The 21,373-nt window shown below is 41.6% G+C and overlaps 1 protein-coding gene across 2 annotated transcripts in view; it reads left to right on the top strand.

Moving 5' to 3' along the window:
- Nucleotides 1-14,468, top strand: part of man2a2 (mannosidase, alpha, class 2A, member 2) — a 36,168-nt gene extending 21,700 nt beyond the window's left edge. The window contains exons 16-23 of one of the 2 annotated variants that reach the window (XM_043680481.1): nt 81-195; nt 4,359-4,492; nt 7,467-7,608; nt 8,406-8,539; nt 9,752-9,832; nt 11,712-11,906; nt 12,211-12,321; nt 12,836-14,468. In XM_043680481.1, coding sequence (XP_043536416.1) covers nt 81-195; nt 4,359-4,492; nt 7,467-7,608; nt 8,406-8,539; nt 9,752-9,832; nt 11,712-11,906; nt 12,211-12,321; nt 12,836-12,985 — 1,062 coding nt within the window. In that variant the 3' untranslated portion in view covers nt 12,986-14,468. The remainder of the gene's footprint in view (nt 1-80; nt 196-4,358; nt 4,493-7,466; nt 7,609-8,405; nt 8,540-9,751; nt 9,833-11,711; nt 11,907-12,210; nt 12,322-12,835) is intronic. The other variant, XM_043680482.1, reaches the window with a different exon arrangement.
- Nucleotides 14,469-21,373: the final 6,905 nt, after the last annotated feature.

Raw genomic sequence — 21,373 nt, 5'->3', positions numbered from 1 at the left:
AGCTGGAAAATACACAAGGTATTGTAATATTCATATTTTGTGTAATTTGTATCATTAAGTGACTGCACGTTTGTTTTCAGGCCTATGTTTCCAAACAGGCTGCGATCACCCGCATTACCAAAGGTCCATTGTTCTCTGAAGTTGTTACTTTCTATCAACACTTCCACCAGATAGTTCGTCTCTACAATCTACCAGGTAACAGCAGTTTTTCTTGCCCTTGGGTAACAGTCATGTCAAAAGCCCTCCAGAATGCACTTGTGGTGGAAGAGCAGTGAATACTGAGCAGGAAGCTACTGACTACATTCTTCATCAGACTCTAGATGAAAGGGAAGTGGTACTGAACCATGATACTTGAGGATGAGAATTTCCCAATGCAAGACTGACCTCTGCACTGGTAGAGCAGTGAGGAACATGGGCAGACTTGCAGAATGTTAGAGTTGATGCAACAGTGGATGGGTTCAGAATTCCATTGTTGACAGTAGAAGGATTTGATGTTTAGGGTTTGAAATAGATGTATTAAAGCTCAGCAGAATAAGCAAGGCTGGACTTGGAAGATAGTACACAGCTCCACCTGTGGATTCTTGACTATCAGATAATCAGGCTTTCACCACCTTTTTCTATTCAATATGTCGCTACATGCTGAGATTCTTACTGAGTTTGACACTTCTAATAATTAAAGCATTATTAGAATTGCAGTTTGAAGATCTACACACCAACAGTGGCTTCACTTCAAGAATAATTCATTGAGTATGAAACATCAGGGAATTGCATGTTGCTGTATGAATGCAAATTTTTTTCTCTCTACTGGTAAGTGAGATAATTGCTCTCAGCCTAGTCAGTTTCACTCTGTACTGTGTGCTCACAAATTCAGGAGCCAACCGCTGTTCAATGGATAGCACCCTCTCTTGAATTAGAATATTGTGGGTGCGAGCCCCATTCAAAGGACCTTGCCATGGAAACCTGACATGCTTACAGTGCAGTATTGAGGGCATGCTGCACTTTTAGAGATGCCATCCTTTGGATGAAGCATTAAACAGACATCTGGTCAGCCCCTTCGTCAGATGTCAATGTTGAAGAAAATACGGGGGTTTTTGCTGATGTCCTGAACAGTATTTATCACTCACCTCCCCATAGCTCAAACAAGTTACCTCGCCGTTATCATGTCACTGCTTGTAAGAGCATGCTGTGCACAGTTTGGCAGCTACAGTACAGCGATGGAAATGTGTTGCTGGAAAAGCGCAGCAGGTCAGGCAGCATCTAGGGAACAGGAGAATGGCCTGAGGAAGGGCTGATGCCCGAAGCGTCGATTCTCCTGTTCCCTAGATGCTGCCTGACCTACTGCGCTTTTCCAGCAACACATTTCCATCTCTGATCTCCAGCATCTGCAGACCTCACTTTCTCCTCAGCTACAGTACAGCGGTGACTATTTTAAAGATGCCATGTTTAAAGAAGCGCTAAGGTGCCTTAGGATTTTCTTGATGGCATGAGGTGCTACAGGAATGCAAGTCTTTTTGTTTGTAAACATTTAAAAAGCAGCGTGATCATGGCTGTCAGGTATTGGGTGCCCCCCATAGCCTTTAGATGGAACTGTCTAAGCAGACATGAATGATAGTTCTTGCTCTAGATAAAATAGCCATTGATTGATTTCCAAAGACATTCCTTCCTGTGTTCTGAAGACAGCAGCATGGTGAAATGAAACGCACCGTACACTAAACACCTCTCCAATCTCTGCCATGTCCTTGTATTCTGGTATGTACTTTAATTTAAAAGTTGCAGATGTAATATTGCACTAAGTTAGGAAATCGTGCATTATTCTACTCTCATATTACGGTCACTTTATTTTGTAGGGAAACATGAATATCGATTTGCTCAATGTTCCATTAGCAGCAAGCAATATAAATAGCTGGTTAGTGTGTTTTATGTGGGATTGGCTGATGGAGGAATGTTGGCCAGAACACAGGGAGAACTATTTCCTCTTTAACAATGCACTGGCATCTTTTGATCTCACTCATGAATTGGGCTTTAACATTTCAACTGAAGAACGGCACCTCCTGCTTAAGTTATGTACTAATATCCTTTAGTACACTTTGAATGTTTGTTGACTGGTGAAAGGGTTGCTGTTGAACTGCACTGTCACGTCATATAAAAATTAAAGATAAAATCAAGAAACCGTTTAGGTAACGTCAACTGTGGTGTTTAAAAATCTGTAGTGTGCCTGACGAGAGAGAATGAGTTGAAGGGGGAGCTGGAGTGATGAATCTTCCTTAAGAGGATAAAGGAGGGAGTATGTGGGTCTGAGGATTTCGGAGGCAGGGGTGAGGTTAATTCAGCAAGTGAAGCATTCTGACCCATAACCTTTGCAATAAACAAGTGATTTAAAAAAACTTGCACAGTAATCAATATCATGTGTATGTTAATGCTCAGTCTTGAGGTAATAATGTGTGACATTACAGTTTACTTTGCACTGTCATTTATATCTAGGCTTTTCATGTTTTATTGTTAATTTTCTCCCATCCCCCACTCTATAATTTAACCATGGTGGCAACATAGAATAGTTACAGTACAGAAGGCGGCCATACAACCCATTATGTCCATGGCAGCTGAAGAAACCTTACTGCCTGTTCTAATCACATTTTCTAGCATCTGGTCATTCGCCTTTCCGGCGAGAAGCTCTCAGATGCAGATTCAAATTCCTTTTAAATGAGTTGAGGGTTTCCGTTTCAACTGTGCTGGTCAGTGAAATGCAGACACTCACCACCTTCTGATTGAAAAAACTTAACCTCATGTTCCATCAGATTTTTCTGTCAATCATAAGTTTTCTGTGGCCCCTGGTAATTTACTCCCCCATTAGGGGGAAACAGGTTTTTCCCCCTCCATTCTATCGAAGTCTCCCATTATTTTATGCATCTCAATCAAGTCAATCCTTGAGCATCTGTTGTAAGGAAAACAGTGGTAGCTTTTCCAATCTTAGCTGCAATTTTCAAACCCTGGCAACATTCTTGTAAATCGCCTCTGTACTCTTTCTGCTCTCAAACAATTCTGACCTTTCTGACCAATCAGAACTGTCCACAAAACTCCAGCCATGACCTAACCAGAATCAAAATAATACCCCATTACATCCCTGCTGTTATCTTCATTACCTTGCCCAATGAAGGAAAGTATCCCATGTGCTGCCTTTACCACCTTATCTACCTGTTCTACCATTTTCAGAGACCTGTGGTTGTACACTTCAAGGCTTCTCTCTTCTTCCCCACTCAAACCTCCCATTTATTCTCCAATACCTTTGACCATTTTGTTTTATTTATTTGTGGGATGTGGATGTCATTGGCTGGCCAGCATTTATTGTCTGTCCCTAGTTGCCTTTGAAGGTGGTGGTGAGATGATTTCTTGAACTGCTATTGTCCACCTGCTGTGGGTTGACCCACAATGCACTTAGGAAGGGAATTAGGATTGAATCTCCAGATTGAAATCTGTTTGCCACTCTGCTGCCTAGTGTGCAATATAATGTGTACCTGTTTATGTATTATTTTGATGTGTTATGTTGAGGTGTAATCCAGTACTTGATGTCTATCTTGTGTTGATTTGATGACTTAGCTTGTTCGATCATGTCAGTAAGTGTTTTACAAGATCCCTAAAATCTTATGCGCTACACTTCAGTTAGGGTGGCAAGTTCCTTTCACTGAAGAACAAAGTTAAACACATCAGTTTTCAGTCAGGCATCTTTTGTGGTAATTTTTTAATTGTCAAATACTTGCAATTTTGTTTCATGGATTGGTTTAGCAAAGCACCATGACCTCAACACAGCAGACTTTTCACTACTTAGGTTGACCTGTTACATTTTGACATTTACTTGGACCCCTGTCTGCAACAGGTTCTGAATAGCTGCACAGTGCAGAAGGGGACAGTTTTAAAGCCACTGTTGTCAATGGGAGGTGGGAATTGTAAAGAATTAATGTTAAAGGTCCCATATGAAAGCTAATGTACAAAAGTAACAATTGCTGTGTGTTATCATGGCAGACAGTTAAATTCACTATGGTGATCCTCTTCTAGTGCTGTATATATCTAATGAAATACTGACGGTAGGAAGTGAATTTGGGTGGAAATGTGATTCCAGTGGTCTGCTCTGGAAAAGGGCTTTGCTGGTTAAAACTTTCATTGCTCTCACTTGGTGAATAAATGTGGATCCATTCTGGTACTGAGTCATCCAGTCCAACAGTCCTGCACTGTCAGTGCCAAGTTAACTGATATCCACTGGCATTAGAACAGAATATAACAAAAATAAGTGATTCCAGTGAATTGTTCGCAAAGTGTTAAATGTGGTGCAGTGATAATCTACTCGTGTGTTCTTGTGCTGGCAGGAGTTGAGGGGCTTTCGTTGGATGTTTCCGTTGTTGTTGACATTCATGACCAGATAAACCGAGAGCTGGCAATGAGGCTGTCCACCAATATTGAAAGTGGAGACACATTCTACACAGATTTGAATGGGTTTCAGGTAACTTGGTGTAAAATTACTATACAAATGGTTACACATTCTCGCCCCTCCTTGGAAGTTCAGTGTAGGAAGGGATAGAGGGTAATATTTAAAGTCTCCTGTGCAATGACCTCTTCGAGGATGCATTAAATTGTGGATCAGCCTGCCTGTTAGATTATTGGACAGTCTTCTGCTTTCGTGGACATTATTAACCAATAATACTAAAAGCACACAAACCATTTGCTCGTCTTGCTGCTATTTGGGGCTTACGTGTTCACTCAAATCATTGAGGCATTGATATGTGGTAACTTGTTACATATATCCAAGTGTAGTCATTATTTTGTAGTGGATCTCTTATGTCAAGATTGATAAGGGTGTAAGAAATAGCAGCAAGGGTAGATCATGTGGCCACTTGAGCCTGCTCTACCATTGATGACATCTGATTAATAACTGATTTGATTCCACTTTCCCGCCTGCCCCTCATTCCTTTTTTGATTCTGAGAGATCAGGGCTGAGACTGAGAACATTGAAAAATTTTGTTATATCAGCAACTGTTGGGGTGGAGAGTTCCAAGTCACTCATTTCAGAGTGAATGAATTTCACCTCAGCCCTAAATGTTTGGCACCTTACCCTGAAGCTGTGCCTCCATGTTCCAGATTCTTTGGACAGGGAAGACAACCCTGACTGTCTCCTTCAGAAAATAATTGACTCTTGGAATGAGAGGCAATCTCAATCTCGCTAAACTGAGCCTTACTGCCTCCACAGCATGGGTATATCCATTGCTTAGGTGTGGTACATGGGAGAAGTAGTGTTGGAAATTATTGGTAAAGTCTCTTGGCCATAACAAGCCTTTTATTAAATTTGTTCAGTTTTGGTCTTCGATTATTCCATTGCCAATTTCTTTTGTTCACATTTACAATGGAAATTGGTGGTTTTCAACTTGTTGCCCAGTAATTACATCCCAGTAATTTTAGGGAGTATATAAATGCAGCATAATTAGTTCACGTGGACATGAAAAAGGAAAGCACACAATTGTTTAAAATGTATGACAGAATATTTAAACATTGGTATAACAATTGACTTTGTCCTGTGCACATCAGTCTTTGATCATGCTGTTAATCTGTTGAGTCATCTCTGGCTGCATATTAGAAAGGATTGGAAATGGTGGGGTGGAGCAGGATAAATTCGGGTCAAAATAATGGCAGAGATGAGGGTTTGGGGAATGGGGTGGGGGAAGTTGGGAGCTGAAGTCAGAACTAAAAATCAAAAATTAGAGTTTTTGTCTTCCAGATACACAACTTTTTCACTAATAATGCACAGTAAATGTTATCCATTGTACACCTGGACCAGATCATATTGGTAAATCAGAAATATCAAGTCTTGGAGAGGGTTGTAAACCATGCAATTCTTGCTGATTGGGAGTGATAATCACTACTGAACATAAACAAACAATGTGATTAAAACATCTCTTCACAATGTCCTGAATACACTGACCTAAATCTACATTTTGTGGCCACGGTGTATCAATGACACCCAACCTCTATCTCCCATTTGCACCTCACCCAGTATCTTCACCCACTATAATATCCACACATCCACCATGTTACCTGACAGGGCCCTGGTGGTGTTTTGCATTGAAAGGTCTTCTGATTTCTGAAGTTAAAATTTGTGTTTTGAAGCGGGGGGGTGGAACGGGATTGGTAATGCTATTTGGAGCATTTCTTTAATGCATCAGTTTTTAGGGAGTATTAAGATATAATATATGGTATAAGTGAAACAAAAGCACGGAACTAAGTGCATGTACAACGTCAAGATAGGTAGGCAAATAAACTACAATGAAGAATAGTTTGCAGGCACACCTAGATATGTTGAGCCATTGGGCACCATTCTGGCAGATGTTCTATAATGGGGGAAAATATGAAGTTCACATTTGTAGAAAATTTTAAGTGAGCACCCAGAGACTGTGCAGCATGTAGTGTCAGGCGGAATCGATCATCCTGAATGTAGGCCATGGTTGACATCGGGTAGAAGTTGGCCTGAGGATCAGAAAGATCTTCATGTTCTAGTGCATGAGTGACAAAATGTTAATACATTTAATACAAATGGTAATCAAGAATGTTAATAGAATGCTGCCCTTCACAATGAGAGGGATTAAACATAACTGAAGCTAAGCATTTTTGGATTTATACCATGCATCAGTGAAATCACACCTGGCTGAAGTTTTGGCATCCTTATTCATGGGAAGATGTAAATGGAGGTGGTTGGAGGGAAACTTGCTAGGTTAATATCTGGAGTAAGTGTGTTATCTTATGAGGAAAGGTTGGACAGATTGAGTTTGTTTCAACTTGAGCTTAGAAGTGTTTAAGGGTGACTTGGTCGAAGTGTATATGATTCTGAATGATCTTGACAAAGTGAAAATGGAAAGGGTGTTTCCTCTAGTTTGAGTCCAGTATCAGGGTGGGGGATGGCACTGTTTTAAAACTGGAGCTAGTCCTTTTAGGACAGCTGAGGTGAATCTTTGAGCCAATTTGAAACTCTCTGCGTCCAGGTGAAGGAGGATGGGTCATTAATTATCGTGAAGGCAGGGGTGGGAGAAAGTGAAGACTGCAGGCACTGGAGATCAGAGTTGAGAGTCTGGTGCTGGAAAAGCACAGCAGGTTAGGCAGCATCCGAAGAACAGGGAAATCGACGTTTCAGGCATAAGCCTTAAGTTCCTAATTTCTCTTGACTCTGAAGGCAGAAGTGAGTAAATTCTTGTTAATCAGGGAAGCTGAGGTTATCTGTGCTGATGGAAATGTGGAATTCAAAACAAACAGATCAGCCAGATCTTACTAAATGGCAGATCAGGTTCGGGGGCCAAATGGCCATCTGTTCCCATTTCATTTGCTTGTGTTTGGTCTTGGAAAATGTGCTTATACTTAAAACAAGGTCATCTTTCTGCAGCACTGTGGATCGATCTCAACTTGTTCTTAAGCTTTTTTATTGCTTCCTGTAGATTCAAGCGAGAAAATATTTTCAGAAGTTGCCCCTTCAGGCCAACTTCTACCCGATGTCAACCATGGCCTACATTCAGGATGATCGATTCCGCCTGACACTACATGCTGCACAGTCTCTGGGTGTGTCGAGTATTCACAATGGTGAGCAAACTGGTTGTATCCTAATTGATTTGCTGGCAGTGCCTCTTAGAGTAATTGTTGTTCTCCAGCCCCACAGCAACATGATAAATGCAATCCTCGCAAATCCAGCATTACTCTGTGAATGGAAATAGCAGCCCAGTGAATGTCAGAGGAAGTTAACAGGGCATTCTATTCTCCTCATTTCTTCTAATCATGGGGTTTGGGGTTATTTCTAATTAGACCTTGATTCTACAAATTTATAATTTAGACTTTAACTGACATGTTTTATTTTGGAAAGTTATTTCTGTCTTGGGAGGGGCTCAAGGTGAAACAGACTGGAACATTTTGGGGAGAGGTGATCAGTTTTAGTTTCTACTGACTCAGCACTTCTTGCCAGCAACCACCTCCTCTGGACCACAGGCTGCAGTTTCCATCTGATTTCAGCCATGGCTGAGCAAAGCAAAGATGTAACAAAAAGAATTCTCTGTAGAATGTTACAGGCTTCCTGCTTGCCAGTGACTTGGTTGTGAGAGTGTGTCTGGTTGGATATTGAGTAACAGCAGGATTGGACCTGTGGAAACCCCCAAATTCTCCATCTCCTGTACTCGTCGAGACCCAAGGAATCAGTTTGTGGATAATAACCATCAGGGTGGGGGGATTTTAGTGAGAGTGACACTGCTGTTGGGGTTAAAAGTAAGGAGTCCTATGGAGAACATGGATGACAAGCCCTGAGGCTAGAAACTATAGTTGAGAAAGAAACACCGCCTTCATTCACTCCTCCTTAATGCTGAATGGATCTCTTGTCCTGTCATTCCCAGGTGAATTGGAGGTCATTCTGGATCGTCGTCTCATGCAGGATGACAACCGGGGCTTGGGACAAGGACTAAAAGACAACAAAGTGACCTGCAACAGATTCCGTATCTTGCTGGAGAAGAGATCAGCATCAAACAAAGTACTAAATTGTTTTTAACCCCTGCTTGTATGTGATCTTAGTCTATGATTTACATACTAGAGGAGTGGTTTTATTTGCAGTGGCAGTCCAGTTGAAGGCACCATTGGATTTGCTGTTTCACCACTGCAGCCCAGAGATCTTGGGTCGAAACCAAGTTCTGGGATAAATTAGCAGATCTCAGCTTAGGGCATCATTGGTCCAGATTGTAAAGGGGTGAAATAATATAGTTGAAACTTTATTGCTGGAACAGCACAGCAGGTCAGGCAGCATCCAGGGAACAGGAGATTCGACGTTTCGGGCACAGGCCCTTCTTCAGGAATGATATAGCCAGCACTTCCCTTCCAGTGACTCCCATGGGAAAGTTTGCATTTCAGGTGAGGACAAAATTGGGTTTAACTGTATGCCTGCTTACAACCAGATAGCCTGCCCTTACTGAGCACTGATGCTTGCAAGATTCCAGAGGGCTGAGATACCCATTAAACTTCCACAGCAAGAATCAACAGGACTAACTGTGGACATTGGTGAATGAGGGGTAGGGTGGATAAGGAAGGTCGTTTTTATGTTGATGTGGGTATGTGTGCATGCGCACGAGAGGCTGAGTTGTGCAGTGCACAGTGTCGATGTATTGGCTGGTGGGGAGACATGCAGTGGTGTGTGTATATTTATGATGCGCTATGTGTGTATGCACCTGTAGAGATTGGGATGGTACCCAGTGTGTCTGCGGATGCTTCGACCCTGTGCTTGTTACTTTCTTAACCTGTGGAGTGGGTAGCCTGGTTTGTGGTCAGCAGGACTGGCAAGGAAGTTTGCAGGGAGTGGGAACATGAGAGTCTTGTGATGAGTTGCATGTATGTGCATATGTGATACCAGTGCTGTTTGTATTCAAGTGTGAGCATATAAATGATCTCATCTGTAGGGTGAGTGGCTGATGAGCATCTGGTGGGGTGGGGTGTATTTGTGAGGCAAGTGTGTGTCTGTGTGCTGCAGTGTACACTCCTGCTTAGTGTTGGTGTAGTGCCGTATCTGTGGTATAGTGTCCATGCAGATTGTAAGCTGAGAAATGTGTGTGGGCTTGCAATGTGTGGTACCTGTAGTATTTTTATGCTAGTGTACATGTGTAATTATTCCATGTCTGTGGGTTATAAATAGATGGTTATACTTGCCCATTCCTTCATGTTCATCGTTTTCTCCATTCCCATTGCTCCTCTTCAGCACATTGGCTTTCTGTCAAGGCTGCACTCCATCTTGCAGGCACTCTCAGCTTCCATCCTTTGCAGGACCAGCACCCATGAGGTAACCTTTTAGAGAGGAGGCCGGGTCAAAGTGTAATCTGTAAATTAACTTTGACCACCTCTGTGCTGTGAGTCATAGCTGCAGTATGAAATGTAGCTCGTAGTTGTCGCTGTCTATCTGTGTGAGCGCTCTATAAACTGTCTTGTTTCATTTGTTAACCAGGAGCTCATCTGGGCTTATGTGCTTAAATCAACCAGGGTTGCAGTCTTCTAGTCTCTGATTGCTGTTCAGGAACTTCCTGAAAAGTATGTGAGAGAGAGCGAGAGAGACTGATAAGAACATGAGAGTCTAGATTAGAGTGGTGCTGGAAAAGCACAGCAGGTCAGGTAGCATCCAAGGAGCAGGAAAATCGACGTTTCGGGCAAGAGCCCTTCATCAGGAATGAGAGCTATCATTCCGGATGAAGGACTTTTGCCCGAAACGTCGATTTTCCTGCTCCTCGGATGCTGTCTGACCTGCTGTGCTTTTCTAGCACCAGTCTGATCTCCAGCATCTGTAGTCCTCGCCTGATAACATTAGTTGGCTCATCTGTGATCTAGACTGAGAGTGTTCACATCTTATTGATCAGTGGGCACTGCTGACCCAGAATAATGAGCCATTAATGAGGTGAAAACGCTAACAAAAATTAAGCACCTCACAGTACATTCTGTAACTCAAGCTGTTTATATATTGTCTCAGTGCACACTGCTTCTTATCCACTTCTGATTCCCTGCTGCCCATGTTTTTGGAGTTGATGGAGCACGTTAGATGAGATCCAGGCAAGGAAGCTACAGAAGAACAAAGGGTTTTTTCAGAGGGGTTATTTAGGGGTAGGTCTGCAATAGTACTACGTTACTGCTTGTTCTCTGGCCCAGAGCATCATGAGTGAGCAGGTCCATCAGTGCTCAAAGTAAGGCTCTGAACTGGTCTGTGTTATGGCACAATGCCTGACAACAATAAATCTGCCTTATATACTGAACAGTTCTTTCAAATAGACTATGCTAGTCAGAGTCCATGCTACGTCATTTAGTTTCTATTGAGTATGCCCTACTTTGAGCCAAATTCCAGCCTAATAAAGTACCCATTCTCTTTGATTGGAACTGGCTGGTTTTCTGTTCTGGTACCTGATTTATTCAAAAGGCAGATGTATTTGTTTCTCTCAATACCACAATAGGTAACATGATCTTAGTCTGTTATTGCTTCGCTTACTATAATTAGTTCTGTGTCCTTTTGAGCTGAGGGAAGGTAAAACATCAGTTGTGGCTTCTCCTCTTGAACTCTATCCTATGTATTGTATGTGGATATTGAATGAAGGAGAGATTGGTGGTGGCCATGTTTAAAAGCCTTTTGGCATTTATTTGAGTGTTAACTATGTCAGTGAGCCATGTTGTGACCCATCAGACCTGTCCATCTAGACATCAAAATTTCAGCTATTCCATCCCCTATCATTATCTCTTACTGTCTGGTTTGTTCTGTTTAAAGCTTTGGAATTTCATACATGTAGATTCTTGGTGTTTCCTCATTAAGAGGTAAAGCTTAAAATCAGAACTCTGACATCTTAGTGTCAGCAACTTGTAAATCTGAAAATTGATGGGAGCATGATTAATTTTTATTTTATAAGTTGTCTGCCCTGATACTTTAGCTTGAGTAAAACTGTCCCAAATCCATCTTGAAGCTCAAAACTTAGGCCTGGACTCATGCTCAGATGACCAAGTGAATGATTTAACCCATGGAACCATTTGTCTCCCGAGAGACCTGCACTGATGGACTAAGGGGGGAATTTGTTGAAGCACTTGTGAAATGTTAAGTCTCTCAGGCTCACTTTTATGTCAGCCTCTTGCATAACCAGGTAATCTCAGATCAACAGCAAACTGAGGCTGGCTTATTTCTATTTCTACAGGTTCAGGATAGTCAGCCTGTGAGCTTTCCCTCCCTGCTAAGTCACATGACCTTGATGCACCTGAACCATGAGGTTCTGGCGATGCCAGTTACTCCAAGGCCACAGACTGTTCCACCCATCAGAAGCTGGCGTCCACTTGCAGCTCCTATACCCTGTGACTTCCACATGCTTAATATGAGGACCTTACAGTCTGAGGTGAGAGGTTATGGTGGATTGGCAACGGCCGTCAGTGCTGCAACTTAACTAATTTCTCTTTTTTTCCCAATAGCACTGAGCAGTGTTGGTTCTGCAGATTGGAAATTTGGAGCTTTTGTCCTCCTAAGATGCAGTTACGTTCAACACCAGACCCTGGCTATCTGGGTTTGTGATTTTGTCAAGTGCTGTTAAGCTCTGCAGCAGTGGAACAAAATTGACTTCAAATTTGCAACAGATCTCAGGCTGCTGTGATTTGAAATGTGAGTCAGTTGCTGTATGATTCTCTCTGTCATTTATGTTGCAGGTGATTTCTGCTCCCGGGTTAGAGTTGGCGCTAATTCTACATCGGAAAGGATTTGACTGTGGGCTGGAGGCCAAGAACCTGGGTTTCAATTGCAGTACCACCCAGGGCAAGGTATGAAACACCTGATACTGAGCTTTTCACTCTACTTTAGGTAATATTTGTTTTTATGACATGGGTTGGTTAAGATTCAGTTTTATGCATGGAGGCCATTCAGACCATTAAATCTGACAGCTCTCTGTAGCAATCCAATGTGTCTCATTCTCTCCTCCATTCTCCCGTGTCCCCTCAGCCTAATAAGGATACTGGAGTTGAGAAAAATAATTAACCAGAGCTTCCTGCTCCCCACATGTCAGTTCTGCTACTTAACAATGGGCATCCATGGGATTTCAGCTGACAACAACATCTACTCCAGTGCATGTGTCTCAGCTTGATATGAAATTGATGGGTGGGTGCTGGTCCTGTCATGAACAATAGAGAGAGAATTTTTGAGGGAGTCTTGCAACTTATAAAACCTTACCAGTACATTTTGTTTGGTTCACGTCACTCAATATAATTTCTGACTGGATGCTTGACTTGAAGGAAAAGTTGATTGCAACCTTACATGCCTCTTCTCTTTCTGCTGCAGCTATCACTGGAGGGTCTCTTTCAGGGCTTGGATATTCAGAGCGTGCAGCCAGTGTCTTTGTCCCTCCTGTACCCCACTGAGCCCTTCAACAACAGCTTCGTCTCCATGAGGCCGATGGAGATTTCCACATTTCGCATCCGGCTGGTTTGAATAACAGTCCAGCGCTTCCATACTTAAAGCTAGGAAATAAGATACCAACCAGCTGCAACACAAACTGTTGGTCCTTCAATCCATAAACCCCTGGGGGAGGGAGGATGACGGAGTGGTGGGGCTGATGTGGTTAGCGCTACAAAATGTGGAACTGAGGACAGATTTACTGGCATCTGAATTTGTGACTCATGGACTTCAGATTGCATGTGCAGTGAAAGCACAGCAATGATACCCCATTATCAATGCACTTTTAAAAGAAAAAAAGGTGTAGGTACAATTTGTGCATATACCACTACAATGGTATATAAGCAACCCTGATTTCATTGTCAACTCAACCTTAAAAATGACAAAATAGAATCTTTGGCATCTGAAAGGAGCAGGGGCTTTGCTTGTAATGCAAAAACCAAGCAATCCAGAACAAAGATGAGTGTGAATGTAACACTGGTGTGCAAAGGCTTTGAGGCAGTCTGCGTATTCATAATCATTCAATGGCCAAGTCTGCAAACCAACCTGAGCAGGCAAAGAAAACCTGTATTCAGATCTGACTAATATGCAGTTAAACATCACAACAAGGCTGGCAATGGACTTCTCAATGAAGAATCATAACACTTGAAAGCAAGACAGGGTGGTCTTTTTAAAGTATTTTTTCTGTTGCAGATAGATGTAACAGCAACTGAACTTAAACTCCTTATTAGCCAGAGACTCTTGCTTTCTCATGTATTTTGTGTAAATATTTTGGAGCCAATGCAATATGCCGTTAACATTTAGTTATTCCTTTTAAGAATTGTCCCCTGAGATTTGACTGAACCTGTAACTGTTCTGGAACACTTAAACACGTTGGCTTCATTCATACACATTTCTTAGGGTATTTGTGCAATAATCTCTAGTTTTGCTGCGTGTTCCGAACTTAGTGGCGGAAAGAGTCGCTTTGAAATATTTGCATTGGAGAGTAATGATCTGCAGAAATGTGAGTGGAGACCAAAGTAGAAAATGCAACCACTGACCTGATTGAGGGAATGCAAGTCGGTGTTCTGGAATGGCTGTGCCACTGCTATCAAAGTTCTCCAACTGAAACTTTCCTTCAGAATGTTGAAGGATTCACTTTGTGCTTTCAGCATTTCTATGTCTGGTTTTCAACATTCAGGCATTCTTCTTTTAGTGCAATGTGATCAATTCATCTCTCTTGTCCTTGTGCAGTAGCCCTGAAATCAACATTTTTGAAGGTCTGCCTTTTACAACAAAAGGGATTTGAATGTTTTGGAAGTGATCAGTTGGTTGTCTTAAAAAGAATGTTGACAGCTACCGTGGAACATTTGGATAACTGACTGTTGGAAATTACCAGCATAAAATGAAGAAAAATTCTGTGAACATTTTGGAAATATCATGGAAATAATTTAGACCTGAAATTAAAACTACTGTTGAACAGATTTTTTTGCATTGTAAAGTTATCATATTCTGAGTAAAACGTCAGTGTCAAAACGCACCTGTGTATTCTTGAAATTAATTTAATCCAGCAATGTGAAACAACTTTTTCCATGCACTGATCATAACTGTTAATTAAGGTTAGTAGTAGGTGTGAGCAGTTGTGACATACCTACTTGAACTATGGGGGAAAATACCAATGAGCCAGGGACTCAACCTCTCCAGGTGGACGTGATGTTTAGGGGACGTATGAGTTATATAGCACTGTGGTGGTACATGAGGAAAGGGGCAGCAGGGCTGTCACAGGTGTAGCAAGCAGGTTATGAATTAAGATTTGGCTACCAAGGTCTTGTGGCACTGGTAGTGCTCTAGCATTGGGCTAGGTAGGTGGCTCAAATCCCATCTGCACCAGAGCTGTGTCATGACATCTCTGAATAAGTTGATTAGGAAAATACCTGTAATTATGTGCTGCCATGACACTATGCATTCAATGTATAAACATTTGCAGACTGTTTGCTATTGTCATTTGTTATTATTGTGACATCCTTTAGTTATAGGGATTATTTTACAGAAATCTAAAACTGTGTTTAATAGTATATGCTCCTGACCTATATCAGGTTCACCTTTTGTCTATATGTAAAAGGTTTCATGATACTGATTAGACCTGGCATGTCTTCAGTCTGTGCCCTACCGCATTAAGATTGAAGAATTGTCCACTTGTCAGATATCAAAATTTCTGTTAAGAGGGGGAGAAAAACTCAACTGCTGTAAATTCTAAACACAAAGTCATCAAATAAAACATTACAGAAACTGACCTCTGTTGTAAATTGTAAGCTTCTGTTCTGTGTGCACGTTTGGAGGTCCTTAGAGCAGCTACTTGAATATAAAAGTGAAATACTGCAGGTGCTGGAACTCTAATGAAACCAGAAAATGCTGGGAATATTCAGCATATTGGGCAGTTCCTGTGCAGAGGGAGACAGCTAATGGTTACAATTGCTGATGAAAGGTTACTGACCACTTTCTCCACAGAGGTTGTCTGATCTGTTGAGCATTGACAGCATTTTGTGTTTGTTGTCGTTGGAGTAACTTATCATGCAGTTCTTTTACATACACAGATCAGGAAAGGGGCTGAACTGCATCCCAATCTATTCTGTTAGCTGACACCAAATGCAGCCCAACTATTGTCTCCCTTATTTCCCATAATGGGAGGGTGGAGGAAATCAGCTGGCATTGCTTGTGCTCGTTATCCAGCAACCTATTGAAATCTATCTATTTGCCTGTCGAGCAAAAATGGGCTTCAGTTTAATTGCACCACTTCCACTGCAAGCATTGGCGAATGGACACAGTGGGAGGCAGTAGTATTAGCATAGTGGTAATGTCACTGTTCTAATAATCTGGGAGCCCTGGGGACATCTTTCATCATTTATATAAATGGTTTGGGTGTGAGCATAAGAGGTATAGTTAGTAAATTTGCAGATGACACCAAAATTGGACGTGTAGTGGACAGCAAAGAAGGTCACCTCAGATTACAACAGGATCTTGACCAGATGGGCCAATGGGCTGAGAAGTAGCAGATGGAGTTTAATTTAGATAAATGCGGGTGCTGCATTTTGGGAAAGCAAATCTTAGCAGGACTTATACAATTAATGGTAAGGTCCTAGGGAGTGTTGCTGAACAAAGAGACCTTGGAGTGCAGATTCATACCTCCTTGAAAGTAGAGCCGCAGGTAGACAGGATAGTGAAGAAGGCATTTGGTATGCTTTCCTTTATTGGTCATGTTGGGACGACGTGTTGCGGCTGTACAGGACATTGGTTAGGCCACTGTTGAAATATTGCATGCAATTCTGGTCTCTCACCTATCACAAAGATGTTGTGAAACTTTAAAGTGTTCAGAAAAGATTTGCAAGGATGTTGCTAGGGTTGGAGGATTTGAGCTTTAGGGAGAGGTTGAATAGGCCAGGGCTAATTTCCCCGAGCATCGGAGGCTGAAGAGCAATCTTTATAGAGGTTTATAAAATTTGAGGGGCATGGATACGATAAATAGAACGTCTTTTCCCTCGGTTGGGGGGAGTCCAGAACTAGAGAGCATAGGTTTAGGGTAAGAGGGGAAAGATGAAAGAGACCCAAGGGAGCAACGTTTTCACGAAGAGGGTGGTACATGTATGGAATGAGCTGCCAGAGGAAGTGGTGGAGGCTAGTACAATTGTAACATTTAAAAGGCAACTGGATGAGTATATGAATGGGAAGGGTTTGGAGGGATATGGGCCAGGTGTAGGCAGGTGGGACTAGATTGGGTTGGGATATTTGGTCGGCATGGATGCATTGGACCGAAGGGTCTGTTTCTGTGTTGTACTTCTCTGACTCTATGACATGGGTTCATCAAACCTCTCTCACGCGTACGCCTATCAGGTGCTCGATGAATTTGTTAAAAATCTGGAATTGAAAGTGTGACAATTTTCATTGATCATCATAAAAGCCTATCCCGTTCAATGGTGTCCTTGGTGAAGGAAATCTGCTATCTTTGCCAAGTCTGTTCTACATGTGACTACAGTCTTGCAGTGACGTGTTTGACTCTTAACTGTCCTCTGAAATGGCCTAGAAACCCACTCAGTTCAGGGGACGCTTAAGAATGGGAAATGAATGCTGGCCTTGCCAGTGAAACCCACATCTCACAAAAGAATGAATAGGTGAAAAATTGAAGACAGCATAAATCTAGTTTGCTAATATTTCATTTATTGGTGAATATTCAGGCATAAACTGATTTTTGCTGACTGCTTTATGCTTTTGTAATTGTCATCTATAAAATTAATATCCATTTTCAATGTTTGCAGTAAGCAAATCAAGAACCAGTGTAGTACCAGATTAATATTTATGGATCCTGCCTGAAATATTTCTCAGCGTCGAGATGATTGCCAGCTTCTTGTTCTTAATCCCTCGTGATTTATTGGGCATTAAGGACAGTAGTTTAATCAACTCAACGTTGGAACATATCCCCATGCAAACTTAAAAACAAAACGTCAGCATTGTGTACTATATCTGACAGCCCTGCGTCGGTGCTGATATATTGGCTAAAATTTTCATCCATCTCTCTGACTTGTATCCATGTTCACTGCATATCAATGAGCTGCAGAACCCAGGATGATGATATCCCTGATTAGTGGCCCTGATCGAGCCCTTAACTCAATAAATTCCAGCATTTATGTTGGGACAGTACTGCTCATTTTGAGCAGCACTTGACTGTTTTGCACCTCTACCCATAAATAGTTACACCATATAACTGGTGGTGTTTTACAGCAAACGAGCAAATGCCAATAGGAATAGATTTTAGCTTTTTGTAAATCTTATTTGGAATCTATTCTCTGAAAACACCATTGCTCCTGTCCATTGATGCCTGACCTATTGAATATTTCCTCCAGCACTTTGTTTTATTGCTCCTGAATGGCTTTGCATTTCCCTCTTCCCATATTCAATGATGCTTATTTACCCTTGGGATGATTCTTCTGATAGCCTAGCTGCATCTTCCACCCATTAGTTTCAGTCTCTGTTCACACTGTTATTAGCTGAGAGACTTATCCAACTCTTTTAAAAAGTGAAGAAACTTACTTTGCACATGTTGAAATCCCAAGTGTTGCTACACACCCACACACAGACATGCACACAAAGCATCGTTGGGTGAAAAAATCCACTGTATCTCCATTGCTTTTGTTGAATGGGGAAATTTAGGAATGCAGGTTGATAAACAGCCACCTCCATGAGAATTTTGTTTTGGATTCATTCATAGGTTAGGGTATCTCTGTCAAAGCTGGAATCTATTACCCATACTTGCTTCCTCTTGACAAGATTGAGATGAGTCTCTCTATGTGAATTCCTGCAGTCTGTACAGTGCAGGTATGATCTCAATGCTCCAGCATTTTAATCCAGTGATGATGAAGGAATGCTGGTATTGTTCCATGTCCAAAAATTTATGAAGTTTGCTGTATGCATATTTCTTTACAATTTTCTCCATTGTGTGCACCATTACTGACCCAGGAAATTCCCTATTTTTAGCATCTACTGAGTTACCTGACATCAGGGCCCTATAGGGTTGATTGGATTATTAGGAGGGAACAAATCATTTAGGTTTCCTAGTCTAGTTCCTATGTGGGAGCGTGTGTTTGCTGAGGGCAATAAGGTACTGAAAGCTGTGGTAACCAGGTGTTAGAGGTTTACAGTCATTGGCAAGTGATACAGAGGTAGCATGAATTATTTTTAACACTGCATTTGTTCAGAGTGGAGGCTTCGATAGATTTGGAGAAAATAGTTTTACACCCAAGTTATTACAATCTGGACAACATTGCCTGAAATAGCAGCAGAAGCAGGTTCACCAGTAACTGCTTCCCTATCCGGGGCTTCCAGAAGGATGGAACATTTTGTAAGAATGAGGGATTGGCTATTTAAGACCGAGTCGAGCAATCTGTCCACGAGACTGAATTTTTTGAACCATTTAGTCTAGAGGGCAATGAGTACTCCGTCACTGAGTGTTTTCAAAACCAAAATTGATGAGCTTTTTGGGTACTAAAAAAGTCGAGAACTTATGAGATGGCACAAGAATGTGCTCATGCAAACGATCAGCCATGACCATTGGATGGTGGAGCAAGCTTGAGGAGTAGTCCGGCTACTTTTCCTATTATGTACTTGCTTTCAAAAGGGAATTTGATAAGGACTTGAAGGGAAGCAAAGTTACAAAGGCACAAGGAAAGAGTATGCGTGTGTAGCAAATAGTCACGACGGGAGCAATGGGCTGAGCGGCCTGCAGTAGTGTATCTTTTCTGTTCCTTTAATAGGGTTGGCCTTTGCTGTACTGCCAAGATGGAATATCCTGACCCTCACTGTCTTGCATCGTCTATCAATGATTACCGTTTGGGTAAACATCTGGAGAATCTGCCCAGTGAGAACAGCAGTGACAAAAGAGGGAGATATGTGTCTGATGTGTGGAGGAAAGATCCATGATGATGAAAGTCTTCTAGAAAAAGAAACCACTTCTGAAATCAAATCTTGATTTGATTGTTTTGATTTATTGTCATGTGTACCTAAGTACAGTGTAAAACTTTGTTTGCAAGCATTACAGGCAGATCATAGGGTGCTTTGACAGAGTGAGGCATACAGGGTTACAGCTGCAAAGGAGGTGCACAAAGCAAGATCAACATTAACAAGATCAACATTATTTGGAGTAAGTCAATTCATCAGTCTAATAGCCGGGAAGAAGCTGCTCTTGAAACTGCTGATGCCTGTGTTCAAACCTCTACCTTCTGCCTGACAGAAGGAGTTGTCAGAGAGCATTACCGGGGTGGGAAGGGTCTTGAATGAGGTTGGCAGCTTTTCCGCAGCATTCAGATGTGCAAATGGAGTCCATGGATGGGAGGTTGGCTTCTGTGATGGTCTGTGCTGTGCACACAACTTTCTGTAGTTTCTTACAGTCGTGGGCAGAACAGTTGCCATACCACGCACCTGGCTAGTATGCTTTCTATGGTGCACCTGTAAATGTCTTTCCTTCAAACTTACCTTGGAGCAGCTGAGCGCTAGTACAGAGCTGACCGGAGGCTTGGATCACAGAGGGGGGACGGCTGTTGGACTGAGGTCTGGTGTGGTTGGTCAGAAAACATGTGGAGGCCCTGTGCTGAGCTGCTAAAACGCAATGTTTATTTGAAATTTTTTACCTGACTCTAATGTCAATCATTTAACAATGTCTTATTTCTAACTTACTTTTTAAACTCTGTAAAGTAATGCAACTACTTTTTATTTCACTTTTGTATCCAAGATTTGTACTACATACTTGTAACTAAAAATCAGAGGCAGACTTTGTAAAGGCTTTTCACTGTATTTCTACAATGGAATACAACTGACAATAAAGATGTTCTATTCTGTTGTGACTTTGTAGCTTTGCTTCCATTCAAGTCCTTATCCATTCCCTTTTGAAAGTGAGTACATAAGAAGTAGCCATGACTTGGAGGTGACCGTGTTGAACTGGATGGACAAAGTTAAAAATCACACAACGTCAGGTTATAGTCCAACAGTTTTATTTGGAAACACTAGCTTTCGAAGCACTGCTTCTTCCTCAAGAAACCTTTGAAAGCTAGTGTTTCCAAATAAACCTGTTGGACTATAACCTGATGTGTGATTTGTTTAACATAAGAAGTAGGAACAGTAGCCCATACAACTTCTCAAATCCTAGCAAATGATCCAACATTTGCTCAAAATAACTAACAATATAAAGGAGGTAGTCATCTGTGATATTTTGTTTGAACCTGCAGTTAAAAGAAATACATAACATAAATCTAATTTCTCTGTTGTAAAGCAGCAGCTATACTGTGAACCATTTTAACTTATAAATTGGGTCATTGCAATGGATTAGGCAGACATTTAATAATGAGCTGAAATTCTCTCAGGAAAATTAAGGATGTGGGTTTCTAAAGAGTACTTGTGTGTGTTACATAGAATCTACATATGTAAGTGAACTATTCAGTCCAAACAATTCGTGCCAGTGTTAATACACAACAAAAGATTCTGTCCACACATTACTACCTCCCTCAACAGTCCCTTATCTCTCTATTCCTTTCTGTATGTATTTCATTTCCTTCCACAGTAACTGCTTTAACCATTCCATGTGACAGAAAGTCTCACATTCTCACCACTTCCTCTGTTAAAAAACATTCCTCTTAAATTTTTTGACCTATTAGTGATGTGACCAAGTACAACAAAAAGGAAAACAAGTGGAAATATCTGTACCTTTGCTTTATTGAACCCTTCCACAACTTTAAAGACCCATGGGAGACTGATTAGCAAGGTTAGATCTCATGGAATACAGGGAGAACTAGCCATTTGGATACAGAACTGGCTCAAAGGTAGAAGACAGAGGGTGGTGGTGGAGGATTGTTTTCCAGACTGGAGGCCTATGACCAGTGGAGTGCCACAAGGATCGGTGCTGGG

This window comes from Chiloscyllium plagiosum, chromosome 40, assembly GCF_004010195.1.
Source record: "Chiloscyllium plagiosum isolate BGI_BamShark_2017 chromosome 40, ASM401019v2, whole genome shotgun sequence".
In the NCBI taxonomy this organism is placed as follows: Eukaryota; Metazoa; Chordata; class Chondrichthyes; order Orectolobiformes; family Hemiscylliidae; genus Chiloscyllium; species Chiloscyllium plagiosum.
This window is presented reverse-complemented; position numbering and strand designations above follow the sequence as displayed.